At 43.2% G+C, this 24,248-nt stretch overlaps 1 protein-coding gene across 2 annotated transcripts in view; it reads left to right on the top strand.

The window, feature by feature from the left end:
- Positions 1-24,248, top strand: part of ADAMTS9 (ADAM metallopeptidase with thrombospondin type 1 motif 9) — a 366,908-nt gene that overhangs the window by 44,074 nt on the left and 298,586 nt on the right. For both annotated transcript variants that reach the window (XM_073592184.1, XM_073592185.1), the window contains exon 3: positions 13,873-14,035. In XM_073592184.1, coding sequence (XP_073448285.1) covers positions 13,873-14,035 — 163 coding nt within the window. The remainder of the gene's footprint in view (positions 1-13,872; positions 14,036-24,248) is intronic.

Here is a 24,248-nt window from a genome sequence, read left to right as displayed (position 1 = left end):
AGATAAAAAGCCTTCTGACTTTAGAACCACTTCAATGTAATGTTCTTTTAAAGATATGCCTTTATTCTGTTTCTGTAATAGGGTGATTACATTCACCAAGCTTATGCCCTTGGTAAGCAGGCACTCCATTTGGCGCAGCCAGCCTGTTAGGCTTGTTAATTTGTGTTTTGCCTACAATACTCAGCCCATTTATTATATTGGAGGGTACATCCATCTTTTGACATTTGTTCAATAATGTTTGTACTACTGTATTATGTTAAACCTTTGAATAAAAATCTGTTGGAAAATAAATTGCTAATTGCTCAAGGAACCACTAGCAACATCTGGAGGAATCCTAGGGCTCTATATGGAACCCTGTTTGAGAAACCTTGCTGTAGAAGATAGTTTTAAAGTGAACCTGCGCTTGGGCTATCATAGATGACAGTCAAAAAAATATATGTGATGTTTATGTGGCATTTTTGAGATTGCTCTTTGAAAAGGAATGAAATGTGTTGATCCAGGAGCCCCTTGGATAAGGCCATTACTTCTTCTAATTGAGATAAGACAGTTGCAGTCTTTTGACCATTACACATAGGCACATAACATTATAAAGGGGTTATAACTTGGTTATGACCTGTGTGCTTGGTTTTGGAGGCACTCTGATCCACTAGATCAGTGGTCCCCAAACTGCGGCCCTGGGGCCAGGTGTGACCCTTTGCTTGCCTTTATCAGGTCCTTGAGGCAATATTCTTGCCAATGACACCAACAATGGGCCACAATTTCTGCCACTGACACCAACAATGGGGCACTATTCCTCCCAACGACACCAGATTGGGCATTGTTTACTCTCACTGGGCATAGTTTGGCCCCCTAAAGTTTGAAGGACAGTAAACTGGTCCTTTCTTCAGAAAGTTTGGAGACCCCTGCACTAGGTCATAAAAGAAATGAATTTCATAGTTCTGCCCACTGTCCTTGGAAATGGAGAATACATCTTTTGTTTTTGTAGATTTGGCATGGAAGTAATAACAAAAACAACCTCTGTTTAAAAAAAAAAAGAAGAAGATATTTGGATGAAAGGTTCTTGGTTCCTTTTGGCCCCTTTAGCATAACCAGACTGGTTTTCCTGTCACACTGTTAATATGAAATATTAAGAGCATGCTTACAAGATAAACTACAGAATTCTAGATGCATATAGGTCAATGCATTGAATTCCCCTAAGGAGCAAGTACTATCAGCATTGAAGATATACATCTGGTACCAGTTACTTGGCTAGACTATCTGTCGAAGTGATTGATTTGTTTGGTCATTGGTTCCATCACAGCAGACATTCAGCATCAGTCACGCGGGAATGTTGACAGTTAAGAAACATAAAAAATGTTCTTTGCTTAAATAAATATCTGTCAGGATGAACTGTATTTCATGTAGCAATTAGGGTTATATACATCTGAATAAGTTTGTAAACTTGAATTCTACCATTATGCATTATTAGACAAGTGTTAATACTGTCCCGAACCAGGCTTTCAATTCAGAGGACCTTCCCTGGCACACCCAGCAATTCCTTCATGTCTACCTCTGTACATCTCCTTTAGAGGCATAACTAAGGCTGGCCATACACAGAGCGAATTTCAGTTGCAGGAAAGAAATGTGCTTGATTTCCCATCAACACAGACAGTGTTGACGCGGGAATCCCTCCTGTCGGGCCATTGTCTTCTCCCGGGGCAGGGGAAGCTGTGCCCGCCAGGAGAAGACAGTGATTATTGCTAGTGGCTATAGCAGCCGCTAGTGATAATCAAAGGTAAAATCTGGCATACAGGTTGTACCCAAGTTGATTGATCAATCAACTTGGTACATTCGGCATGTCCATACATGGTTCAAATCCCAGCCAGTTCATCAGGAGACATTAGAGCCATGTATGGCCTGCCTTAGTGTTAAAGGGCCTTGAGGCACAATTTGAACTTTGCATCACATGCAGGAACATTTGGCTTTTCTGTTGAGCCATTAAGGTTCTATGTTTTAAATAAGCTGCCTAAAATCTCAACCTACTAGATGTTAAAACAGCAGAAAACAGAAGAAATAAAGGATGTGAACACAACAAAAAGTTTGCTTATGGATGTGAGAACACAAATGACTGAAGTAGATCTTCGACAACACATACAGGTTGATTTATTAAAGGTAAATAGACCATGTACTCTGCAAGTTGCAGTTGCTCCAGAGCTTAGTAAATTACAAAGAATACCCAATCACAGGCAAGGAAAAAAAAGAAGCAGCATTTTTAGTTGCACATGATTGGATGGATCATATATTAAACTCTGGAGCAAATGTCCTTGCAAAGTGCACAGTCTATTTGTCTTTAGTAAATCTCCACCATTATGTTTTAGCTCCCTCTTGGACTGTAAATCAGGCACAGTTTCAGAGGTCCTAAAACCTGTGGTGCTTATTTATGCAAATATAGACCAGGACTTGTCCAACTGAAATAGCCTTTGTCAAACTTGTGCAATTTAAACAGATGACATGATGAAAAGATATTTAGTGTCTATGTATAGCCAAAATGTTTCCAGTTTTGAATATAGCGGGGAAGGATTAGAGCCATTGTCAGTTTTTATGTCTGTCTGTGCCTCTACCTCCCTACTCTGATTCACTCTCTCTATTTGTGCTGGTGACCAATGCACTGGGACAGTGATGGGAAAGCCAGAATTTGTCACCAGAAATATGTGAATGGAGACAATTGTTCCAGTGACAAATGTCTAAGGCTGGCCAAACGGGGTTTGAATCTCAGCCGGATTGGAACCGTTAATGGGCAGGCTGAATGTACCAAGTTGATCGATCAATCAACTCGGTGACAACTAGCCTGCTGGATTCTTTTACGATGATCGCTAGCGGCTGCATCTTCTCTCGGTGAGGACGGCTTCCCCTGCCCACCCCGCCCTCCCGCCAGGAGCAGACAATAGCTCGGCAGGAGGGATTCCCCTGTCAGCATTGTCCGTGTGATGGGAGAGTCATGTGAATTTCTTTCCTGCAACCCATGGGGAATTCTTCTCTTTAAGTAGAGATATCATCGCACTTCTGGTTGCTTCGCCAGGACTGAGAGCAAAAAAACCCAAAAAACTACATAAAAAAAAACAAACAAACAGAGGAGCGAACGCTCATCTTGGCAAAAAAAAATGTGAAACTATATGTGGAAAAAAACAGTAGATCTGTATATATATATATATATATATATATATATATATATATATATATATATATATATATATATATATATATAGTGTATCTCACAAAAATAAGTACACCCCTCACATTTTTGTAAATATTTTATTATATCGTTTCATGTGACAACACTGAAGAAATTACACTTTTGCTACAATGTAAAGTAGTGAGTGTACAGCTTGTATAACAGTGTAAATTTGTTGTCCCCTCAAAATAACTCAACACACAGCCATTAATGTCTAAACCGCTGGCAACAAGAGTGAGTACACCCCTACGTGAAAAAGTTCAAATTTGGCCCAATTAGCCGTTTTCCCTCCCCGGTGTCATGTGACTCGTTAGTGTTACAAGGTCTCAGGTGTGAATGGGGAGCAGGTGTGTTAAATTTGGTGTTATCGCTCTCACTGTCTCATACTGGTCACTGGAAGTTCAACATGGCACCTCATGGCAAAGAACTCTCTGAGAATCTGAAAAAAAGAATTGTTGCTCTACATAAAGATGGCCTAGGCTATAAGAATCTTGGTGGCCAAGACCATACAGCAGTTTAACAGGACAGGTTCCACTCAGAACAGGCCTCGCCATGGTTGAGTTAAGTGCACATGCTCAGCGTCATATCCAGAGGCTGTGTTTGGGAAAAAGACATATGAGTGCTGCCAGCATTGCTGCAGAGGTTGAAGGAGTGGGGGGTCAGCCTGTCAGTGCTCAGACCATACGCCGCACGCTGCATTAAATTTGTCTGCATGGCTGTCCTCCCAGAAGGAAGCCTCTTTTAAACATGATACACAAGAAAGCCCGCAAACTGTTTACTGAAGACAAGCAGACTAAGGACATGGATTACTGGAACCATGTCCTGTGGTCTGATGAGACCAAGATAAACTTATTTGGTTCAGATGGAGTCAAGCGTGTGTGGCGGCAACCAGGTGAGGAGTAAAAAGACAAGTGTATCTTGCCTACAGTCAAGCATGGTGGTGGGAGTGTCATGGTCTGGGGCTGCATGACTGCTGCCTGACACTGGGGAGCTACAGTTCATTGAGGGAACCATGAATGCCAACATGTACTGTGACATATTGTAGCCGCGCATGATCCCCTCCCTTCGGAGACTGGGCCGCAGAGCAGTATTCCAACATGAGAACGACCCCAAACACACCTCCAAGACCACCACTGCCTTGCTAAAGAAGCTGAAGGTAAAGGTTATGCAGTGGCCAAGCATGTCTCCAGACCTAAACCCTATTGAGTATCTGTGAGGCATCCTCAAACGGAAGGTGGAGGGGCGCAAGGTCTCTTAACATCCACCAGCTCCGTGATGTTGTCATGGAGGAGTGGAAGAGGACTCCAGTGGCAACCTGTGAAGCTCTGGTGAACTCCATGCCCAAGAGGGTTAAGGCAGTGCTGGAAAATAATGGTGGCCACACAAAATATTGACACTTTGGGCACAATTTGGACATTTTCATTTAGGGGTGTACTCACTTTTGTTGCCAGCGGTTTAGAAATTATTGGCTGTGTGTTGAGTTATTTTGAGGGGACAGAAAATTTACACTGTTATACAAGCTGTACACTCACTACTTTACATTGTAGCAAAATGTCATTTCTTCAGTGTTGTCACATGAAAAGATATAATAAAATATTTACAAAAATGTGAGGGATGTACTCACTTTTGTGAGATATTGTGTATGTATATAACTGCGTAAATCCAGTTATATAGAGAAATCTCCAAATCTGCACAAAAAGTTAGCTTTGCTTTGCCCCTTTCCTGGCTTCCTTTTTAGTCACTAGGTTTGCCCATTATATAAGTAAATCAACCTGGGAATCAGGATGGTCTGGAGTCAATCTCAACTCTTTCTAGAGAAGTCAAAATTACATACGAATTCAGTTGCCTATATAGCGGTAGCGGAATCTATTTATCATTTTGAATTATTGTCATCACTGAAGGTAACTTCTGCTGATGCATTTTTCCATGACATGTTTAGTTTGAATACCCAGGTTAATGACAGCTTTGCTTTAAAGGAGACTTTTGTTAATTCAACAGTTTATCATTCCCCCCATTCCTCCTCTTCCAACTCTCTATTACACAATTGCTAAAAATGTTCATGTTTGTTGACCTGTAAAGAGTTTAATTTTTGCATGTGATGTGCCTGTAGCCGCCCAAAGCCTCCTGGGACATCAGATCTGTGAGTGCTGAAGAATTACGTGAGTTTGGGGCCTGCATAACTGACATCAATGAAGGCACAAAATCTTGTAATACTTCAGCATGGACCGATCTACAGCCTCATAGGATGTGTGACCTAAATATTCCAGAAGGCTGTGGGCTGTGGGAAGGTTGAGGGGCAAACTTAAACTCACAAAATGTTAAAATTCTTTGCAATTGTGAAATAGAACATACAAAGGGTGTGGCCAAAAGCACAGTAAATGGCAAAAGGTCCACTTTAACTTAAAGTGATTGTAAACCTCAGACATGAAATATGAACAAAGCATATCCCTCTATAGTTGATACTTGTCTCAATTAAGAGCACTAGGTGTCATTTCTGTCAGCTGCTTCATTCCTTTGCTATCTGCATGAATCACTTCTGACAAGGTTTCCTGACACCAAGAGAAAAAAAGGTGACAGGGGAGGGGCCTCCAGCTTATTGACAGCCTCAGCTCTGTTCCAGTGTGCTGTGTGAAGGGGCCATGTCCATTCCCTCCAATCAGCTCTCAGAACTCTCCCAACTAAGCTCTGCAGAGTGTAACTTCAGCTCTCCTCCCCTTTTTTTCTGACAGCTCAGACAAGCTTTATAAATTATGGACTTTGAATGGATGTAGAGGAGGGAAGACTGCAGATAAACTTGTACAACTTATGTAGGAAGATTTTTTTTATCTTTGTCTCTCACCTGAGAATAGTCACTTTACTGGATATATGTGAGGGTTTACAATAGAGTTATCCCGATACTGAGCATTTGCGCGAGTACTTGCACAAATGCTCCCGATGCCTAATCCGATACCTGGGAGACGCGGTGTTTCAGATTAGGCAACCCGGCACAACCGGAAGTCAGCAGCCAGAACAACGCAAGTGACGACATCCCGATGCCCATCTCGGTACACCCTGCACTCGGCCTCAGTAAGCCAGCAGCGGATATCTTGTTACACCCAGCCCATATAGTTCGGGCTGAGTGTAACAAGATGGCCGCTGCAGCTTTTATGAGGCCGAGCGCAAGGAGTACCAAGTTGGGCACTTGGCAGGCAGCCTTTCCTCTTATGGCATTTCAGTGCCTGCCAATTAGTGCCAATAAATGCCATCTATCAGTGCCCAATGCCCATGAATGCCGCCTATCAGTGCCAGCCACTTGTCAGTGCCATCTATCAATGCCATCCACCTGCCAGTGACTTCTGTCAGTGCCATCTATCCATCAGTGCCAGCCATCTGTCAGTGCCAGCCATCAGTCAGTGCTGCATATCAATGCCACCTAATCTATCAGTGCTCCCTAATCAGTGCCACCTATCAGTGCTGCATATCAGTGCCACCTAATCTGTATTGTGCTTTGAAAACTGTCACATGACATAAAAAAAAGTATCAGTAATTAGTATCGGCGAGTACTTGAAAAAACTATTGGTACTTGGTCTTAAAAAAGTGGTATCGGGACAACCCTAGTTTACAACCACTTTCAGAACAGTAGTGAGATTTGAGAGTTGGTAGGCAATAGCTTGCCTTTCCAGTCTCTAAGTGGTATCCGCATAACTCAACGCTCTGGAATTTTATAGCTTTGGAGGCTTTTTGGAAGAAATATAAAGGTGCATGCAACCATCTTTACTGCTGTACAGTTCAGGAAGCAGTTAAGGATATACATGTTTGTAAAGGGATATAGGAGCAGGGGAGAGTTGGTAAGCTTTGGCCTGGTGAACAAACACAGCCAACTAGCATTTTCATGGTAAGGACAGAGATCTTTGAACTAAAAGCTTACTTGCAACTGAAAAACAGAATAGAAGAGAGAGGGAGCAAAGGCCTAGTACGTTACCCAATAAAAAAGTGTATTAAAAGAAAGAACAAGCCAAAGATATACTCATACAATGCCCACGGGCCAAAATTACTTCATAAAGTGAGAAGAGGTCCGGTTATGGAAGATGTGTCATCAAGACCTGCGCATCACTCAGACATCCAGGCTGATGTGTTTCAATCCCCCTCCTTCAAAGCATAGTTAGTGTATATATCCCAACACCTCCTAAATATATCATACACCACTTGACCAATAAAGGGTAGGTCCATACCAACCTGGAAAAAGCCACTGCATGAACCCAGAGCCAAAAGCTGGTTCCCTCAAAATGCGTCAGCCTCGCTTTTTTTTCTGTTATTTTGTAGCAAGATTCCCCAAATCGGAAGAGGTTTGCATTGCAATGTAACACAAGATACTGAGGAGCTACAGTGTCAACTTTTTGGTTTCATCTGTTTTCTAAAAAAAAGTTTACCATAGTAAATGATGCCACATGGTGGGATGGTGAAAGTTGGGTGTTCCTAAAAAACATGGTTTATTGTGAAACGTCTTCTCACTTTCCACTATCACTTTAATTTGTTACGACATCTCAAAGCTACTACAGGAAGTTGGTGCTGGAAGACTTCCCTTTGGCAGATGACAGCCAATTAGCTATCTAATGCCTAGCATGTGTTATTGATTACCGGCCTTTCTCTGATCATCGTATGAATGGTGAAGGATCTTCACTTCAGCTCAATATATCTTATTAGTACTGGCCCAGAAGTCAAACACCCTCCAGCCCAGTGCATACCTGCAAACTTTTTTAACTGGAAATGAGTAACACCCATTAGCAAAAGTATGTAGGCATAAGATACACCCCCTGGCATCCCCACTTAAAGGAGAATTAGACAAAATAAAAGATTAGATTTTACCACTGCTATTCCTTTATACTGGCTTTCAGAATTTACAAATGCAGCCATTTTAAAATTGGATGAAAGGTTTAGAACTGTGAAACACGTTTTGAAAGATAAATAAAAAGTGCATTTTATATACTATATAGATCAGACTAAAATGAGTGACAAATGAGGAGGGAAAAGGGACAGGGGGGCAGTCCCTCTAAATCAGGGACAGTTTGGAGCTATGCCAGTGCTCCCCTATGCAAGAGTCTTGGTTAAGCCCCATGATCTCATGTTCCTAGGAGCAGTTGTTCTCTTTCCCCATGAAGGTAGACTCTAGAGCTCTTCTAAGATGGCCTTTGGTCCTTATGAGATGAGCACATCATAAGGCCGAGTTCACACATGCTGCGGCCGTGACTCACAGCATGCGTGCATCCCTGTTCACCCATTTAGGTGTGAGTCAGGTCCGAATTTTTGCCTAAATTCGCAACTGATTTGGAGCTAAGGACACACAGGACCCTTCCTAAATGCGTACCACGGCCACCCCGGAGAGCCAGGCAAAATCTCCTGTCATGCGAATTGAATGCGGCGAAGTCAGCATCTAATTCGCATAAGTGTGAACCCAGCCTAAAAGCAAGTTTTTTTGTGGAACTTGTACAGTAAAGGCTTCTTTCTGGAAACTTGACCATATAGCTCTTTTTTGTTCAAGTATCATCGTATTGTACTCCTTAAAAACAACCACACCATCTTTTTCCAGAGCAGCCTGTATTTCTCCTGAGGTTACCTGTGGGTTTTTCTTTGTATCTCGAACAGTTCCTTTGGCAGTTGTGGCTGAAATCTTTTTTAATCTACCTGACCTTGGCTTGGTATCAAGAGAACCACAAATTTTCCACTTCTTATTAAGTGATTGAACAGTACTGACTGGCATATTTAAGGCTTTGGATAACTTCTTTCTATCCTTTTCCAACATTGTGAAGTTTCATTACCTTGTTACGCAGGTATTTTGACTGTTCTTTTCTACCTCCTCGTGAGTCAGTGTCTAGCCTGCTTAGTGCATCCATGTGAGAGCTAACAAACTCATTGACTATTAATACACAGACACTAATTGTGATTTAAAAAGCCACAAATGTGGGAAATGAACCTTTAATTGACATTTTAACCTGTCTATGCTACCTTCTGTGTCTGTACCAAGACCAAACATTCCGGGGTATGTAAACTTTTTATCAGGGCCATTTAGGTGATTTTTGTTATCATTATGATTTAAAAAGGATAAAAAAAAACATGTGATAATAAATGGCTTCGTGTGATTGCTATCCTTAAATAAAAGACAGATTTCTGGCATGATCAGTCATATTTTCAATATTAATGCCAAAATTTCACAATTTCTGCCAGGGTATGCAAACTTTTGAGCACAACTGTATATGATGATTAGTTGTTTTCTCATTGCATGTAAAGGAGGTAACAGCACTCATTTCAAGTATGTAATGATTTCAACAACTGCTCATTTTTAAACAGTACCCTACCCTCCAGTCGGAAAGACTGATGATCGCAGCCCGTTGTAGCTATGCCCCTGTTGAAGCTCAAGTACAGAATCCACCCTCCTAGTGACTTGCACACATGCAGATTATTATAACAATGACGATACGTATAAATAGACAAGTATAAGTATAAACAGACGTTCTCAGCATTAGTTCTCGCTTTAGTTCAGGCCCTTATAATTTATTGCTCTGAGTTTCCATGCCATCAAACATTTTATACTCAAAAAAGCTGCAAACACGTTCTGACTTTGCTACTTGAGAGCAAGTGTGTAAAAGACAATTTACTCAGTAAAGAGAAGAGACATAAAAAATAAACATCTCCTGGCTCTGTGTTTAATAAAAAGGGTACGGTTAGAAGCTTGCATATATTTTTTTACAAGCTCCAGCTGCTCAGAAATAAGGTCTGTACTTGGAAAAAATTAGGTAGTAATACAGTAGGGGCTGTTTTAGAGGTGAACTACAGGAAGATATAAAAGGAGCAAATGAATGCAGCGCTGTATTCACTGATACATTTTTATATTTATTTTTCCTAATGAAAGCTGAATACCTGAACCTGTCCTGGTGTCAGTGTCTTTCTTTCCCTGTAAGGAGAGCTCAGACTGGAATGTGCTGCAGTGTTCACGTGCTAATGAAGAACATACTGATAGGAGGAAAGAGCAGAGTGACAGGGAAACAAATCTGCTGCTTCTCCTTCCACTGCTCATTCACACGCCGGGGGGGGGGCAAAACCTGTAAGTGTTAAAGTGGAGCTCCACCCAAAAGGGGGAGATATGCATTTTTGCAACCCCCCCCTCCACTTCTACATTTGGCACTTTTTGGTAGGGGGGGGGGGTATCCTGATTTTGACAGGTACCTGATCTTACTTCCAGCTCAGATCGCTGTGGCGAACTGAGCTGGAAGCTTGGCCCCCCTCCTTCCCCCGCAGTCTTCTGGGACACATCACAGGTCCTACAAGACTACGGGACCATGCACAAGGCACAGCATGACTTGTGCATGCGCAGTAGGTCACCGGCTGTGAAGCCACAAGGCTCCTGTTTCCCTTACTTCTGATGCCGATGCGTGCGCCTGAAGCCGATTGAAGTAGGTGAGGACATTGCTGGATCCAAGGGCAGGTAAGTGTCCTTATACTAAAAGTCAGAAGCTATAGTATTTTTTAGCTGATGGCTTTAAATTTTTTTTGGGGGGGGAGCCTGGAGCTCCACTTTAACTAAAAGCAAAACTTAAAAAAAAAATTTGGATAGAGTGGAAAGGTATTAGAACATTGCTCTGGGCCCCTCCCTAATAGGGAGATTCACCTTCTATTTTTCCTGTTTACCATTATCAATAAACGTGAAAGCAAAAAAAAATCACAATAAAATTCCAAATTTTGGGTTGACCCTAGAAAAGTAATTGAGGGGAAATCTTCCAATGGGGACACTAGTTCTGGTGACCTGGAGGGCCCCAAGGGAGTCCCTTAATTTGCAGGGATTTCCTCTCACTTACTGTTTTGGGTATTGGAATAGCAAGTGAAGATAAATATCCCCAATGGGATCCAGATGGCAAAAAAAAAAAAAAAAAACTGACGAGTTATAACCCTCCTTTACTTTATCCAAAATGGAAAAAAATGTTTTGCCTATAATTCTACTTTAAAGGAAAAGTCTGGGCTAGAACTAACTGTGCATAAAACGGTTCCACCCCTTCTAGCACCTATACTAACTACCCTGTAGAAGAAAAACGTTTATTCTTACCTATTCTGAGGACACTTCTGTCCAGTCATGTATTGGTTCCCAGCAACTGGGGAGAGGAGGAACAAATAACAATGGATGCCCCATGGTAAGCCCCTGGGGAGATCACAGTACTGGACCAAGGCTCATCTTCCTTTTACAGAGTAGTTATTATAGGAGTCAACTAAACTCCATGAGGCTGGATTACATCTATGGGGACTGTTGTACCACCTGATAGAAGTGTAATTAGGTTCAGCCAGTCTTGTGATCCAGACACCCTATCAGACAGCAAAGCCAGATCCTGGACCTTTCTGCCGACTTTACGGCAGCTCATTAATGCACCCTGGTTCAAGATCCATCCCAGCCTGTGACTGGACAATGAGGGCAAAACAGAACTCTCATTAAGGTTAGCCAGTTGCATTGCCTTTCTGTTTCTTCATGTCAGCACTTCGCAAAGCAGTAGAATTCTGATCAGAGTGATGACCCTTTCCTTCCCATTACGCATGGGATTGAAGGAGAAAGATACATTTCTTCTCGGATCCGTTCAGCTGCTGGAGAAGTCACAAGTCACTTAGGTCATAGCTTACACAATGCTATAGACTTCATAAAACCCATGTGAGAGTGCTATTGCTTGATAATTGGCTAGGGGTAGGGTGATGGCTAGGGTTGGAGATTAAGTTAGGTTTAATACTACTTAAGCTCTTTCAGATCAAAGTCCCATCTTGACTGAACCTTTTTTTTCTAAATCAACAACATGCACCAATCAGCCATAACTTTAAGACCACTAACAGGTAAAGTGAATAACATTAAATATCTAGTTACAATGGCATCTGAAAGTTGGTGGGATATATTAGGCAGCAAGTAAACATGCTGTCCCTGAAGCTGATGTGTTGAAATCAGAAAAAATGAGCATCGTAGTTTGTTGTATATGGAGCTACGTAGTCACAAACTGCTTAGGGTGCCCATGCTGACTCGTGTGCACCACCAAAATGGCCTACGATGGGCATGTGAGCATCAGAACTGAATCACTGAGCAATGGTTTTCTTTTACATAATATGGATAGCCGGGTGCTTGTGTGTTGTTTACCTGGGGAAGAGATGGCACCAGGATGCAGTATGGGAAAAAGGCAAGCCAGCAGAAGCAGTGAGATGCTTTGGGCAATGTTGTGTTGGGAAACCTTGGGTCCTGACATTCATGTGGGTGTTGGTCCTGACATTCATGTGAGTGTTACTTGGCCAGCTACCTAAATTTGCTGCCTAAACTTGCTGGCCAGTGGCCAAGTATACCTCTTCATGGAAATGGTACTCCCTGATGGCAGTGGACTCTTGCAGCAGGACAATGCACCCTGCCACACGGCAAAAATGGTTCAAGAATGGTTTGAAAGAGTTGGAGGTGTTGACTTGAGCTCCAAATTCTCCAGATCTCAATCCAATGAGCATCTGTGGGATGTGCTAGAAAAACAAATCTTATCCATGAAGACCCCCACTCTACAACCTACAGGACTTAAAGGATCTTCTACTGATGGCCTGGTACCAAATACCACAACATACCTAGGTCTAGTGGTGTCCAAGCCTCAAAAAGGTCAGGGCTGTTTTGATGGCAAAAGGGGGACCTACTCAATATTAGGTGGGTGGTCATAAAGTTATGCCTAATTGGTGCACTGTACAATATATATATAATATATATATATGGGTGTACTCAGTTTTGTTGCCAGCAGTTTAAACATTAATGACTGTGTGTTGAGTTATTTTGAGGGGACAGCAAATTTACACTGTTATACAAGCTGTACACTCACTACTTTACATTGTAGCAAAGTGTCATTTCTTCAGTGTTGTCGCATGAAAAGATAGAATAAAATATTTACAAAAATATGAGGGGTGTACTCACTTTTGTGAGATACTGTGTATATATATATATATATATATATATAGCCTGAAATATGTAAGCTTGGACACGTGATGCTGATTTAAACTGAGGATGCAATAAAAAGTCCCTTGTATTCAAGCAGGATTTCTGGTGCCATTTTGTTTTGAAAAATGATCCATGATCCACACTTCAGTAGCAATGCTCTTTGAAAATGTATTTCTAAAAATAAATAATCTCAACAGATCCAGAGACAGAAACCTTGACACATTTCACCACAAGAATTTGGTGGTGTGCCATCCAGCAGCACATGATGAATGCCTGAGTGAATGATGGATCCATTGAACACAATGGAGGTCACATGCAAAATGTTGATGTATGAGTTGACTCAAGCATTCCTTTAACCCTTAACACTATTTAAAAATGCCAAATTACTTTGTTGGTCATGAAACTATCAGCACTGGAGTCTTATACTTAGCCTTATAGTGGTTGTACAGCAGATGGTCAAATGATAGGAGGCTGCTGTTTGATTCTTTGATTCTGGTTGGGGTGGGGGGCTGTCCCAATCATGGCTACACCATACACCTACAATCACTTTCCAATCATTGTTGGCCAGATCAGGGGATGAACATAGCTCTATTGTTTTATTGAGCACTAGCAATTCATAGATTGACCTGGAATCAGTTTGTTATATAAATTAAAGTGCAGTGGATGTTTTACTTATAATGCTTCTATTTCTCATTGTCAGCTCGGCACATTCAAGTCTCAGGATGGGGACTATTTTGTGGAGCCTCTACAGTTGGAGAATGAGAAGGACTATGAAGAGGAGCACAACAAGCCACATATAGTATATAGACACATCACACCTCAGCAAAATGCATCAAGGGAAAAAAAGACATGTGACACAACAGGTAACGTCTCTCCTTCCCTCTGACATAGTTAATCGTTCATGACTTATTGACACGTTCTCTGTGTGACTGTTCAAGTATTAAATCAGGGAGGCTGACCTTTTGGAGACATCATGGCAGGTATGCAGGCCTATTCAGCAAGGAAGGGGAAAGATCAATGATGATGTGTAGTAACCTATAGCTACCAATCAGATTGTATGAACATCTAATTACCAAGCCCCAGGCTATTTCTTTAACCTGAGGGAAAAAGCAAGGTGCGCCATGTTTTTTTCCCTCGTGTTTTCCAGAGGCTTGCTTCTTCTCTCAGGGTTGCTGCCGATGGTGTATATTCACATTGACTATTCATTTACATTGATCATCCCCCCCCCCCCCCACTCTGTACATTACATTGGACTTATTTATTTAAGTAAGAGACTCTGCCGTGTTGGTTCTTGCGTCATCTTATTTTTATTTTATTTCTTTTACCTCCCAGCCACTGAGCAGCAATGTAGTGAGAGTAAAATAAGTGTGTGCTACTGGGGAGGGCTGCAGCTAGGTGAATCGGTTGCATTGCCTGCATGCACAACTCACATGTCTAATTTAACCTCCACCCTAAAACCATAACCCAGAGGTAAGAGAGGCACCTGCTTGGGGCAGTATGGTGGAGAGGGCACAGCTGGGAATGAAGCCTCTCCTGCTTCTGCTCTGTGGTGTCTTCTGCATTCTGTATAACCGATCTGTCAATTCAGATCAGCCCTACGGACTGTTTACAATGGCAGATCGGCTTTCACAGTGTAATCAATAGCATTGTGCTGCCCATATGTTTTTTGAAGCATTGTGGTGCTGTCCATCTTTGTCATAACCCCTGTGAACAAAAAACGTGAACCATGATGTCACAGCACACAAAAAAGTTCAAAAGGCTACTAGTGATCCAACCTCCGAAAAAGAAGGGCCTTAATCCCTGACTCCTGAGGTACTCTGATCCACTTGGCTGAAACCAGATGTACCCCAATCTTTAGGGGCCAGCCGAAGCCAGTCCTCCAAGTACTAGGGAAAAGCGTTGCCAAGAGAAACCCCCCTGTTGGGGAGGAGAAAAAGATCCGTCAAGGCCACAGATGCCCCTCACATCAAAGCAGGCTCGATAAGCCCGCTCCCTCTACCTCTTTGGAGTGAAAAATAAAAAACATGTGCACTGCAATAAATGGCCCAAAAATGTATTTGAAAAAATACTTATAAATGAATTAACTGCATAAAAATAGCTCCTAACTGACAGCTGTCCCTGCACTTACTCAGAAGCTTCTACATAAAGTGCAGAGGACAGCTTTCACAAGGACAGTGGGGCCCCATTGATTACAATGGGAGAGCCAATCTCCTACTCTTCATTAAAGTGGAGTTCCACCAAAAATGGAACTTCCACTTTTTGGAGTCCTCCCCCCCTCCGGTGTCACATTTGGCACCTTTCAGGGGGGAGGAGGGAGCAGATACCTGTCTAATCTAATACAGGTATTTGCTCCCACTTCCTGGCATAGATCACCGTGGAGCTTGCGGTGACCTACGCCACTTCCGACGCCTACGCTCTCCTCCACAGCTGTGTTCTGTGAGACACAGAACACAGCAGGGACCAGAGAGGACACGCAGCGCAACTCGCGCATGCGCAGTAGGGAACCAGAAAGTGAAGCCGCACGGCTTCACTTCCTTATTCCCTTACCAAGGATGGCGGTGGCAGCAGCCGAGAGCCGAAGGACGGATCGGCTTCGGCTGCCGACATCGCGGGCTCCCTGGACAGGTAAGTGTCCATGTATTAAAAGTCAGCAGCTGCAGTATTTATAGCTGCTGGCTTTTAATATTTTTTTTTAGCGAACCTCCACTTTAATTTTTGCATGGTAGGTACCCAAAAATGTGTGTCCTAAACTTAAAATATATGTCGACCCTTACCCTAAAAAAACCCATTCAGTTTAAAATAGAATTGGAAGGCAAAACATTTGTGTATAGATATAAAAAAATTATAAATACCTTCTTTTTTTAAATTTTTTATAAGTAATCACATTATCTCTGCTTTCAGCTGCAAAGGGGCTTAGAGGGGTGTGGGTGGAGAAACAGTAGCACACTGATCTTGCCAGTAAATGGCTGTGTGTCTGACCATTGGAGACCATACTGACCACACTGGTAAGGATGTGCTTCTATGCCTTGCGTGGTCAGTTTGAAATAGGAAAGCAGGGGGACTGGCAGGATCACCAGGTATGTTACACAAAAGAAGCAATATTAAGAGAACAGGAAAATTTTTAACACAGATACATGATACAACAGACACATATCAGGCATATGAAATGTTGGGGTAACATATCCTTTATAACATTACATAAATACAATTGTTAACCATATTATATTTTGTTAAGTCCTTTGTTGCCTTTTTCTCTAGTATTTTTATTTTTTTTGCGTGCTGTTCATATGTAATTTGCATTTATTTGTTTTGTAGCGCTACATTAAAAATGCTTTCTGACAGAAAAATTAATTAAGTGCCTTAAAAGAGACAAACCACAGAATAAAATTTCACGTAGAATGAATTATAAGATACCTAGTTAGATAGTTCCCAGATGGAAGACTATATTTTGGTTATCATGATGCCAATGAAATTCTGGTTCCCCATGCTTATTATGACTAATGCTCTATTCCCACTTGTACGACTCCAAAGTTGCTCTGACTTTGGAGTGCAACTTTGGTGTAACTTTGGATGGGTGCAACTTGGATACAACTTTGGCTTTGACCAGTGATAATGGAAAACTGTTGCACAATTGTTGCATTGTATAACATTCAGGTATGACTCTCATACAACTTTTGAGGGTTAACATTGAAGTCTATGGCCCTCAAGTTGCATGAAAGTTGGACCAAAGTAGTACATAAACTACTTTGATGTTGCTGCAGCTTTAAGTCGCACATATATGAATGGTTATCATTGGAAAACATGAGGAACGGCTTGTCATGTGACTTTGATATCCAAAGTTGCATAACAAGTCGCACAAGTTTGAATGGACTCTAAATTGACAACATTTGAGCCTAAATCGACACACTCCCCTTATCCTGTTCAGTTTCCCATGGACCAGTGGTTCTCAACTCCAGTCCTCAGGACCCACTAACAGGCCAGATATTAAGTATGGGGATGCATACTAGAATACAGCAATCCCTGAGCAGCAGAATTTTTCACCCGTGATGTATTTCAATTATCTTGCAAACCTGGCCTGTTAGTGGATCCTGAGAACAGGGGTTGAGAACCGCTGCCATGTACCAAAACATGGTAATCTTAGGGCTGTAATTTCTGCTCTGGCCCAGTCAATATAAGCACAGTTATGCAAGCTGCATCTGTCTCAGCTCCCTGGGGACTTGCATTTTGGCATCTTTACCTTGGGTATCACAGTATCCTGTCCTGACACTGCTTAACCATAATCCCTGCCCTTAACACCAACCTAGTGTACTGTAGTTCCAAAATTAAGACCCAACACTGAACTAACCCCTTGTTCTTGATACTCACCTGTGTAAGGAGCCTGCAAATACTCACAGATGTGCTGACAGCTCTGCACCAAAAATATTGGAGCCAAGCTGTCAGCACCGAGAAATAATGGTCCGCCCTTTTAAAAAAGACCATTTATACAAATAAAGCCTCCAATGACAGCCATCAGCTCAGCAGCTGCTGGAGAGCTCCTGGTCTTCTCCTGAATTAGTAGCTCAGTGTTCACATCCTATAGTAAGTATCCTGCAGACTTCTATAAAGCTCCTTGTCATATGGTTAAGCCATTGCAGTCTCTGTCCACAGACACGATATCCTGCATGGCAGCAGGAAAACGGCTTTATTGGTAACCCGAGGAAATAAGAGCACCAAGCTGATGACAGCATCTCCTCCGAGTCCTAATACATCGAAAAAACATGTTTTTCGTCCCGCTCCACGGACCGTTTTTTCCATATTAAAAGCCATTTCATCATCTTCCTTTTCTCAAAGGCCTTTTTTTGTTTAATAGATGTTACTGTTCAGTGAGGAGCCTGGACCGGTTTATAAGGAAAGCGTCATTAATCTCTTTTTAATCCCTGCAGAGGACACCTGCAGAAATAGGAGCTGGACTTAAACCAGGGCACAAAAAGTTTTCAGTTGCACTTCCAAAAATCAGGTTGCTAAATGTAGAATGACAGGGCCTTTCTGAATCTGGAGACATAAATGCAGCCTTTATAACGTTATGCAGCTGTAATTAAAGTGTAATGTAAACCCTAACAATTACGTTCTCTTAAAGTGATATTAAAGGTTCGGCTTTAAAAAAAAAAAAAAAATGTCATACTTACCTGCCCTGTGCAGTGGTTTTGCACAGAGCAGCCCCAATCTTCCTTTTCTCGGGTCCTCCGCCGGCGCTCCTGGCTCCTCCCCCATGACCAGTGTCCCCAATAGCAAGCTGCAAGGGGCACTGGTGCTCACTCCCGATCCTTGCTCTATGCATCCACACATAGAATCGCGGCTGGCACCCTTACCCCCTTCCTCATTGGCCCACTGACTGTGATGGACAGCAGTGGGAGCCAATGGCAATTAGAAGAGGGAATCCTGGGACAGCCAAGGCTCTCATGCACATCACTGGATCGAGAGGGGGCTCAGGTGAGTATTAGGGGGGACTGTGGGGGGAACAGCACACGGAAGGTTTTTTACCTTGATTTATAGAATGCATGAAGGTAAAAAACCTTCAGCCTTTACAACCACTTCAATTATTTCCTTTTTGGGACCTGTTAAATATATTACTGAAAGCAATGTGTTATACCTGTTCGATAAGTGCAAAAAAATACTTATTGATCTTGCCAGAAATCCAGTACTGTCTGGTCTACTGTACACCCAGCAATGTGATCTTGAACAATATTTTCAACCCTGCCCAGCTCAGTTCTGTATACTACAGAACAACCCCTATGTTGTGGACAACAGGAGAGGTGAAGATGTTGTGTAGTTCTACCATACTTCCTGTCTTAGGGTGACAACACTGACTCTCTTGAACAAAGAAGGCTGGCTGCACTTTAACGATGTAGCAGATAAAACCTGTTTATTGCAATCTACAGCAAATAGATAAAACCGACATCACAGCTCATATAAAGGACCGACAACAGTAGATGCGTTTCACACAGAAATGTGCTTAATCGTTACTGGTCGGAACCAATTGATGCATGCAGGGGCTGTTTTCTCATTCACCCACCTGAAGCTTTTTTTCCACCATTGACTTGTTCACTAACACTGACTTTCTTGCCAGTAGATGCCTTTTGCTTGAAACACAGAACTAAGACGCTGATAAAGGGGAATTGTTCTTATTTCCCAAAATGCATGGCTTGTTTAATCCATTGTCATCCTGTTTGTGAATTTTAAAAGATCATCAACTGGCACTATCATAATTCTTTTCTTCATAGTTCTCAGCCCTGGGTGTCATATGAGCTGCCTAAGTAGAGTCATTGAGCTCCAACAACCAGATGCAGCTAAAGGTATCAGACTATAATACCCAATATGCAGCAACATGTATCTAGACCATACAGAAATCTTTCAATGGGAACTCCTGTTCTGATGACAACTATCTAAGTGGGAATTTCCCTCACTTTGGAGAGACTTATTTTGCTTTCTGAGAGGTCTGCAAGACAAGAAATGAAAGAAAGTCTCTGCAAACAGACACAGACCATAAAACATTACAGGGTATTAATTCATTTCCAACTATATAACAATCAAATTGGCTTTAGATATACCTTCGCCGAACCTGCATATGCAGAAATACATACGGTATATACAGTATATAATCATTTATTTTAAATGTTATAATTGATAAATATAGTGCCTTGAAAAAGTATTCGTACCCCTTGAAATTTTCCACATTTTGTCATGTTACAACCAAAAATGTAAATGTATTTTTTTGGGATTTTATGTGATAGACCAACGCAAAGTGGCACATAATTGTGAAGTGGAAGGGAAATGAATGATAAATGGTTTTCAAAATTTTTTACAAATAAATATCTGAAAAGTGTGAGGTGCATTATTCAGCCCCCCGAGTCAATACTTTGTAGAACCACCTTTCGCTGCAATTACAGCTGCAAGTCTTTTTGGGTATGTCTCTATCGGTTTCGCACATCTAGAGAGTGACATTTTTGCCAGTTCTTCTTTGCAAAATAGCTCAAGCTCTGTCAAGCTCTTTATCTATGTCAAGCTCCACAGATTCTCAATTGGATTTAGGTCTGGACTTTGACTGGGCCATTCTAACACATGAATATGCTTTGATCAAAACCATTACATTGTAGCTCTGGCTGTATGTTTAGGGTTGTTGTCCTGCTGGAAGGTAAGCTCCCACCCCAGTCTCAAGTCTTTTGCAGACTGTAACATGTTTTCTTCTGAGTTTGCCCTGTATTTGGTTCCATTCATCTTCCATCTGACCAGCTTCTCTGTCCCTACTGAAGAAAAGTATTCCCACAGCATGATGCTGCCACCACCATGTTTCAGGGAGGGGATGGTGTGTTCAGGGTGATGTGCAGTGTTAGTTTTCCATCACACATAGCTTTTGCTTTTAGGCCAAAAAGTTAAATTTTGGTCTCGTCTGACCAGAGCACCTTCTTCACATGTTAGCTGTGTCCCCCACATGGCTTCTTACAAACAATGCCTTTCTTCTTGCCTCTCTTCCATAAAGGCCAGATTTGTGGAGTGCACGACTAATAGTTGTCCTGTGGACAAATTCTCCCACCTGAGCTGTGGATTTCTGCAGCTCCTCCAGAAGTTACCATGGGCATGTCAGTTTAGGTGGACGGCCATGTCTTGGTAGGTTTGCAGTTGTGCCATACTCTCCATTTCCAGGTGATGGATTGAACAGTGCTCTGTCGCGCAGGAGCCACCGGTAACGGCACACTAGCTGAAGCAACGGCAGGAACGTGCCGTTGCTTCAGTGCGCATGTGCCGATGACGTCGACACATGCTGATACAGGGGATACCTCCTAAATTGTTTAGGTTTAGGAGATATCCGGGGAAGCTACAGGTAAGCCTTATTATAGGCTTACCTGTAGTAAAAAGTGGTCTGTAAGACCACTTTCACACTGAAGAGCTTTACAGGTGCTACAGCACTAAAAATAGCGCCTGCATAGCACCTGTAAAGAGACTCTCCTGTCTCTCCAGTGTGAGAGCCCGAGTGCTTTCACACTGGAGAGGTGCGCTTGCAGGACGGTAAAAAAAGTTCTGCAAGCAGCATCTTTGCAGCGCTGTAGGAGCGGTGTATACACCGCTCCTAAAGCGCCCCTGAACATTGAAATCAATGGGGCAGCGCCGCCAAATCGCCGCTGCGGGCAGTTTTAACCCTTTTTCAGCTGCTAGCGCGGGTTAAAAGCGCCCCCATAGCAGCCGAATAGCGCCGCTAAAACTACGGTAAAGCACTGCTAAAAATAGATAAATAAATAAAAATAGCGGCGCTTTACCCCCCATGCCCGCCCGCCTGCCTCAGTGTGAAAGTAGCCTATGGCTGGGTTCACACTGGTGCGACACGACAGCCGTCCTACTTTGGATCCGACTTTGTCCTACGACATGAAGCCGGCATGTGTCCGACTTTCAATGAACGGGGATCCGACTTGGATCCCCGCCAATGCCCGGCACTGTGTTTGGTATGAATCTTTAGGGGGAACTCTGCGCCAAATTTTAAATAGAAAACCGGCATGGGTTCCCCCTCCAGGAGCATACCAGGCCCTTGGGTCTGGTATGGACCTTGAGGGGAACCCCCTACGCCGAAAAAACGGCGTGGGGGGTCGCCCCCAATCCATACCAGACCCTTATCCGAGCACGCAGCCCGCCCGGACAGGAATGGGGGTGGGGACGAGCAGCAGCCCCCCCCCCTCCTGAACCGTACCAGGCCGCATGCCCTCAACATGGGGGGGTTGGTGCCTTGGGGGAGGGGGCGCGCTGCGGCCCCCCACCCCAAAGCACCTTGTCCCCATGTTGATGAGGACAAGGGCCTCTTCCGACAACCCTGGCCGTTGTTTGTCGGGGTCTGCGGGCGGAGGGCTTATCGGAATCCAGGAGCCCCCTTTAATAGGGGGCGTGGTCATCACCCGATGACCACGTCCCCTTATGCCGTCACAGTCCCAGCATGCCCAGGGACTGTGACGGCATAAGGGGGCGGGGTCACCGCCTATATAAGTCAGAGCAGAGCGCACAGAGAGCATTCCAGCCGGGGAGAGCGTCGTGTCAACATCGGAAGAAGAGATGAAGAGAAGAAGCGGCGAGACAGCGGCGACAAGACAGCGGCAGCAGACCGGGCCCCTCGCTGGCAATAGAGCTGGAAGAAGATAGCGGCGGGGCCCGGGAGAAGAGGCGGAACACCGGGAGAAGTCGGAAGAAGATACCGGAGCTGCCCAATAAATTAATTTTGAAACCTGTGTACTGTGGTTTTTTTTTTTATTGACACTTCCCTAGGTGAATGGGTAGGGGTACCATGTACCCCATACTCATTCACATAGGGTGGGGGGCCGGGATCTGGGGGCCCCCTTATTAAAGGGGGCTCCTGGATTCCGATAAGCCCTCCGCCCGCAGACCCCGACAACCAACGGCCAGGGTTGTCGGGAAGAGGCCCTTGTCCTCATCAACATGGGGACAAGGTGCTTTGGGGTGGGGGGGCCGCAGCGCGCCCCCTCCCCCAAGGCACCAACCCCCCATGTTGAGGGCATGCGGCCTGGTACGGTTCAGGAGGGGGGGGGGCGCTCGCTCGTCCCCACCCCCATTCCTGTCCGGCCGGGCTGCGTGCTCGGATAAGGGTCTGGTATGGATTGGGGGCGACCCCCCACGCCGTTTTTTCAGCGTAGGGGGTTCCCCTCAAGGTCCATACCAGACCCAAGGGCCTGGTATGCTCCTGGAGGGGGAACCCATGCCGTTTTTTTATTTAAAATTTGGCGCGGAGTTCCCCCTCAAGAACATCTGAGCACAAGTCGCGTGCCGAAGTCGGATCATACAAGACGGCAATCCGACTTTGATCCGACTTCAATGATAGTCAATAGGCTGAAGTAGGATCAAAGTCGGACCAAAGTAGTACAAGGAGCATTTCTAAAGTCGGAACGACTTGTGTCGGACCAGTTAGGACGGCTCCCATAGGGAAACATTAAATTTCACACGTCATGCGACATGAGCTCTCAATGTCGGAGCGTTTGTCGGACCAGTGTGAACCCAGCCTAAGGGTTTACAACCACTTTCACAGAACAACTGTATTTATACTGAGATTAAATTACACACAGGTGGACCCTATTTACTAATTAGGTGACTTCTGAAGGCAATTGGTTCCACCAGATTTTAGTTACGGATATCAGAGTAAAGGGGGCTGAATACAAATGCATGCCACACTTTTCAGATATTTATTTGTAAAAAAATTTGAAAACCATTTATAATTTTCCTTCTACTTTACAATTATGTGCCACTTTGTGTTGGTTTATCACATAAAATCCCAATAAAATACATTAACGTTTTTGGATGTAACATGACAAAATGTGGAAATTTCGAGGGGGTATGAATGCTTTTTCAAGGTTCTGTATATACAGTATACATATATAAGACTGGTTTCCCTTTAATAAAGAAGCAGCTATCTTTTAGAGGATACAATAAAAGTCTTGATATCCCAGTAAGAAGCGTTGCACTATTCACCACCTCTATGTGCTTTAGTGTTCTGCCTCATTACTCGTGATGCAGGTAAGGGCTGGGGGGAGTATAATCTAGCTCTATTCATGCTTTTGTATAAAATCACAATGAAGATCTTCAAAGTCCTTGTTTAATTACCTCCTCCAGCACATTCCAGTTCATGCAACTTCCAGCCTGACTGTAGACTCACTATAGGCTAATTTCTCTGTATCATGGATTTGAAGCTGTGTTGCTCTTTGTGTCTTTTAAATTAAAGTGGTGATTTCTAAGGCCTAAAAGAAGCCTAGAGTTAGCTAGAAATTAAGGAGTGTAATGAATACACTATTAGTTAATGAAAAATGGTTTGTGTGTGAACCCTGGCCTATGGCCTTCCTTTTCTGTACTCTTCTAGTCCAAGTCATTTATAGTTTCATATTCCCACTTTTGGGCCTGAATCCGTTTAGGGAATACCTTGTTCCTCTTCCCCCCTGCCCCTTTTTTTTCTCTGTTGGTCCCCATTTCTTCTTGCTGGAGGAACAACATGGTTGTTTACATTATATCACCCTTTTTATTCTATGACACTTCTTGTGCAAGTTTTTGACAATT

Source organism: Aquarana catesbeiana, linkage group LG07, assembly GCF_042186555.1.
Source record: "Aquarana catesbeiana isolate 2022-GZ linkage group LG07, ASM4218655v1, whole genome shotgun sequence".
NCBI lineage: Eukaryota > Metazoa > Chordata > Amphibia > Anura > Ranidae > Aquarana > Aquarana catesbeiana.
The sequence above is the reverse complement of the archived record's forward strand: the minus strand, read 5'-3'. Positions and strand labels throughout refer to the sequence as shown.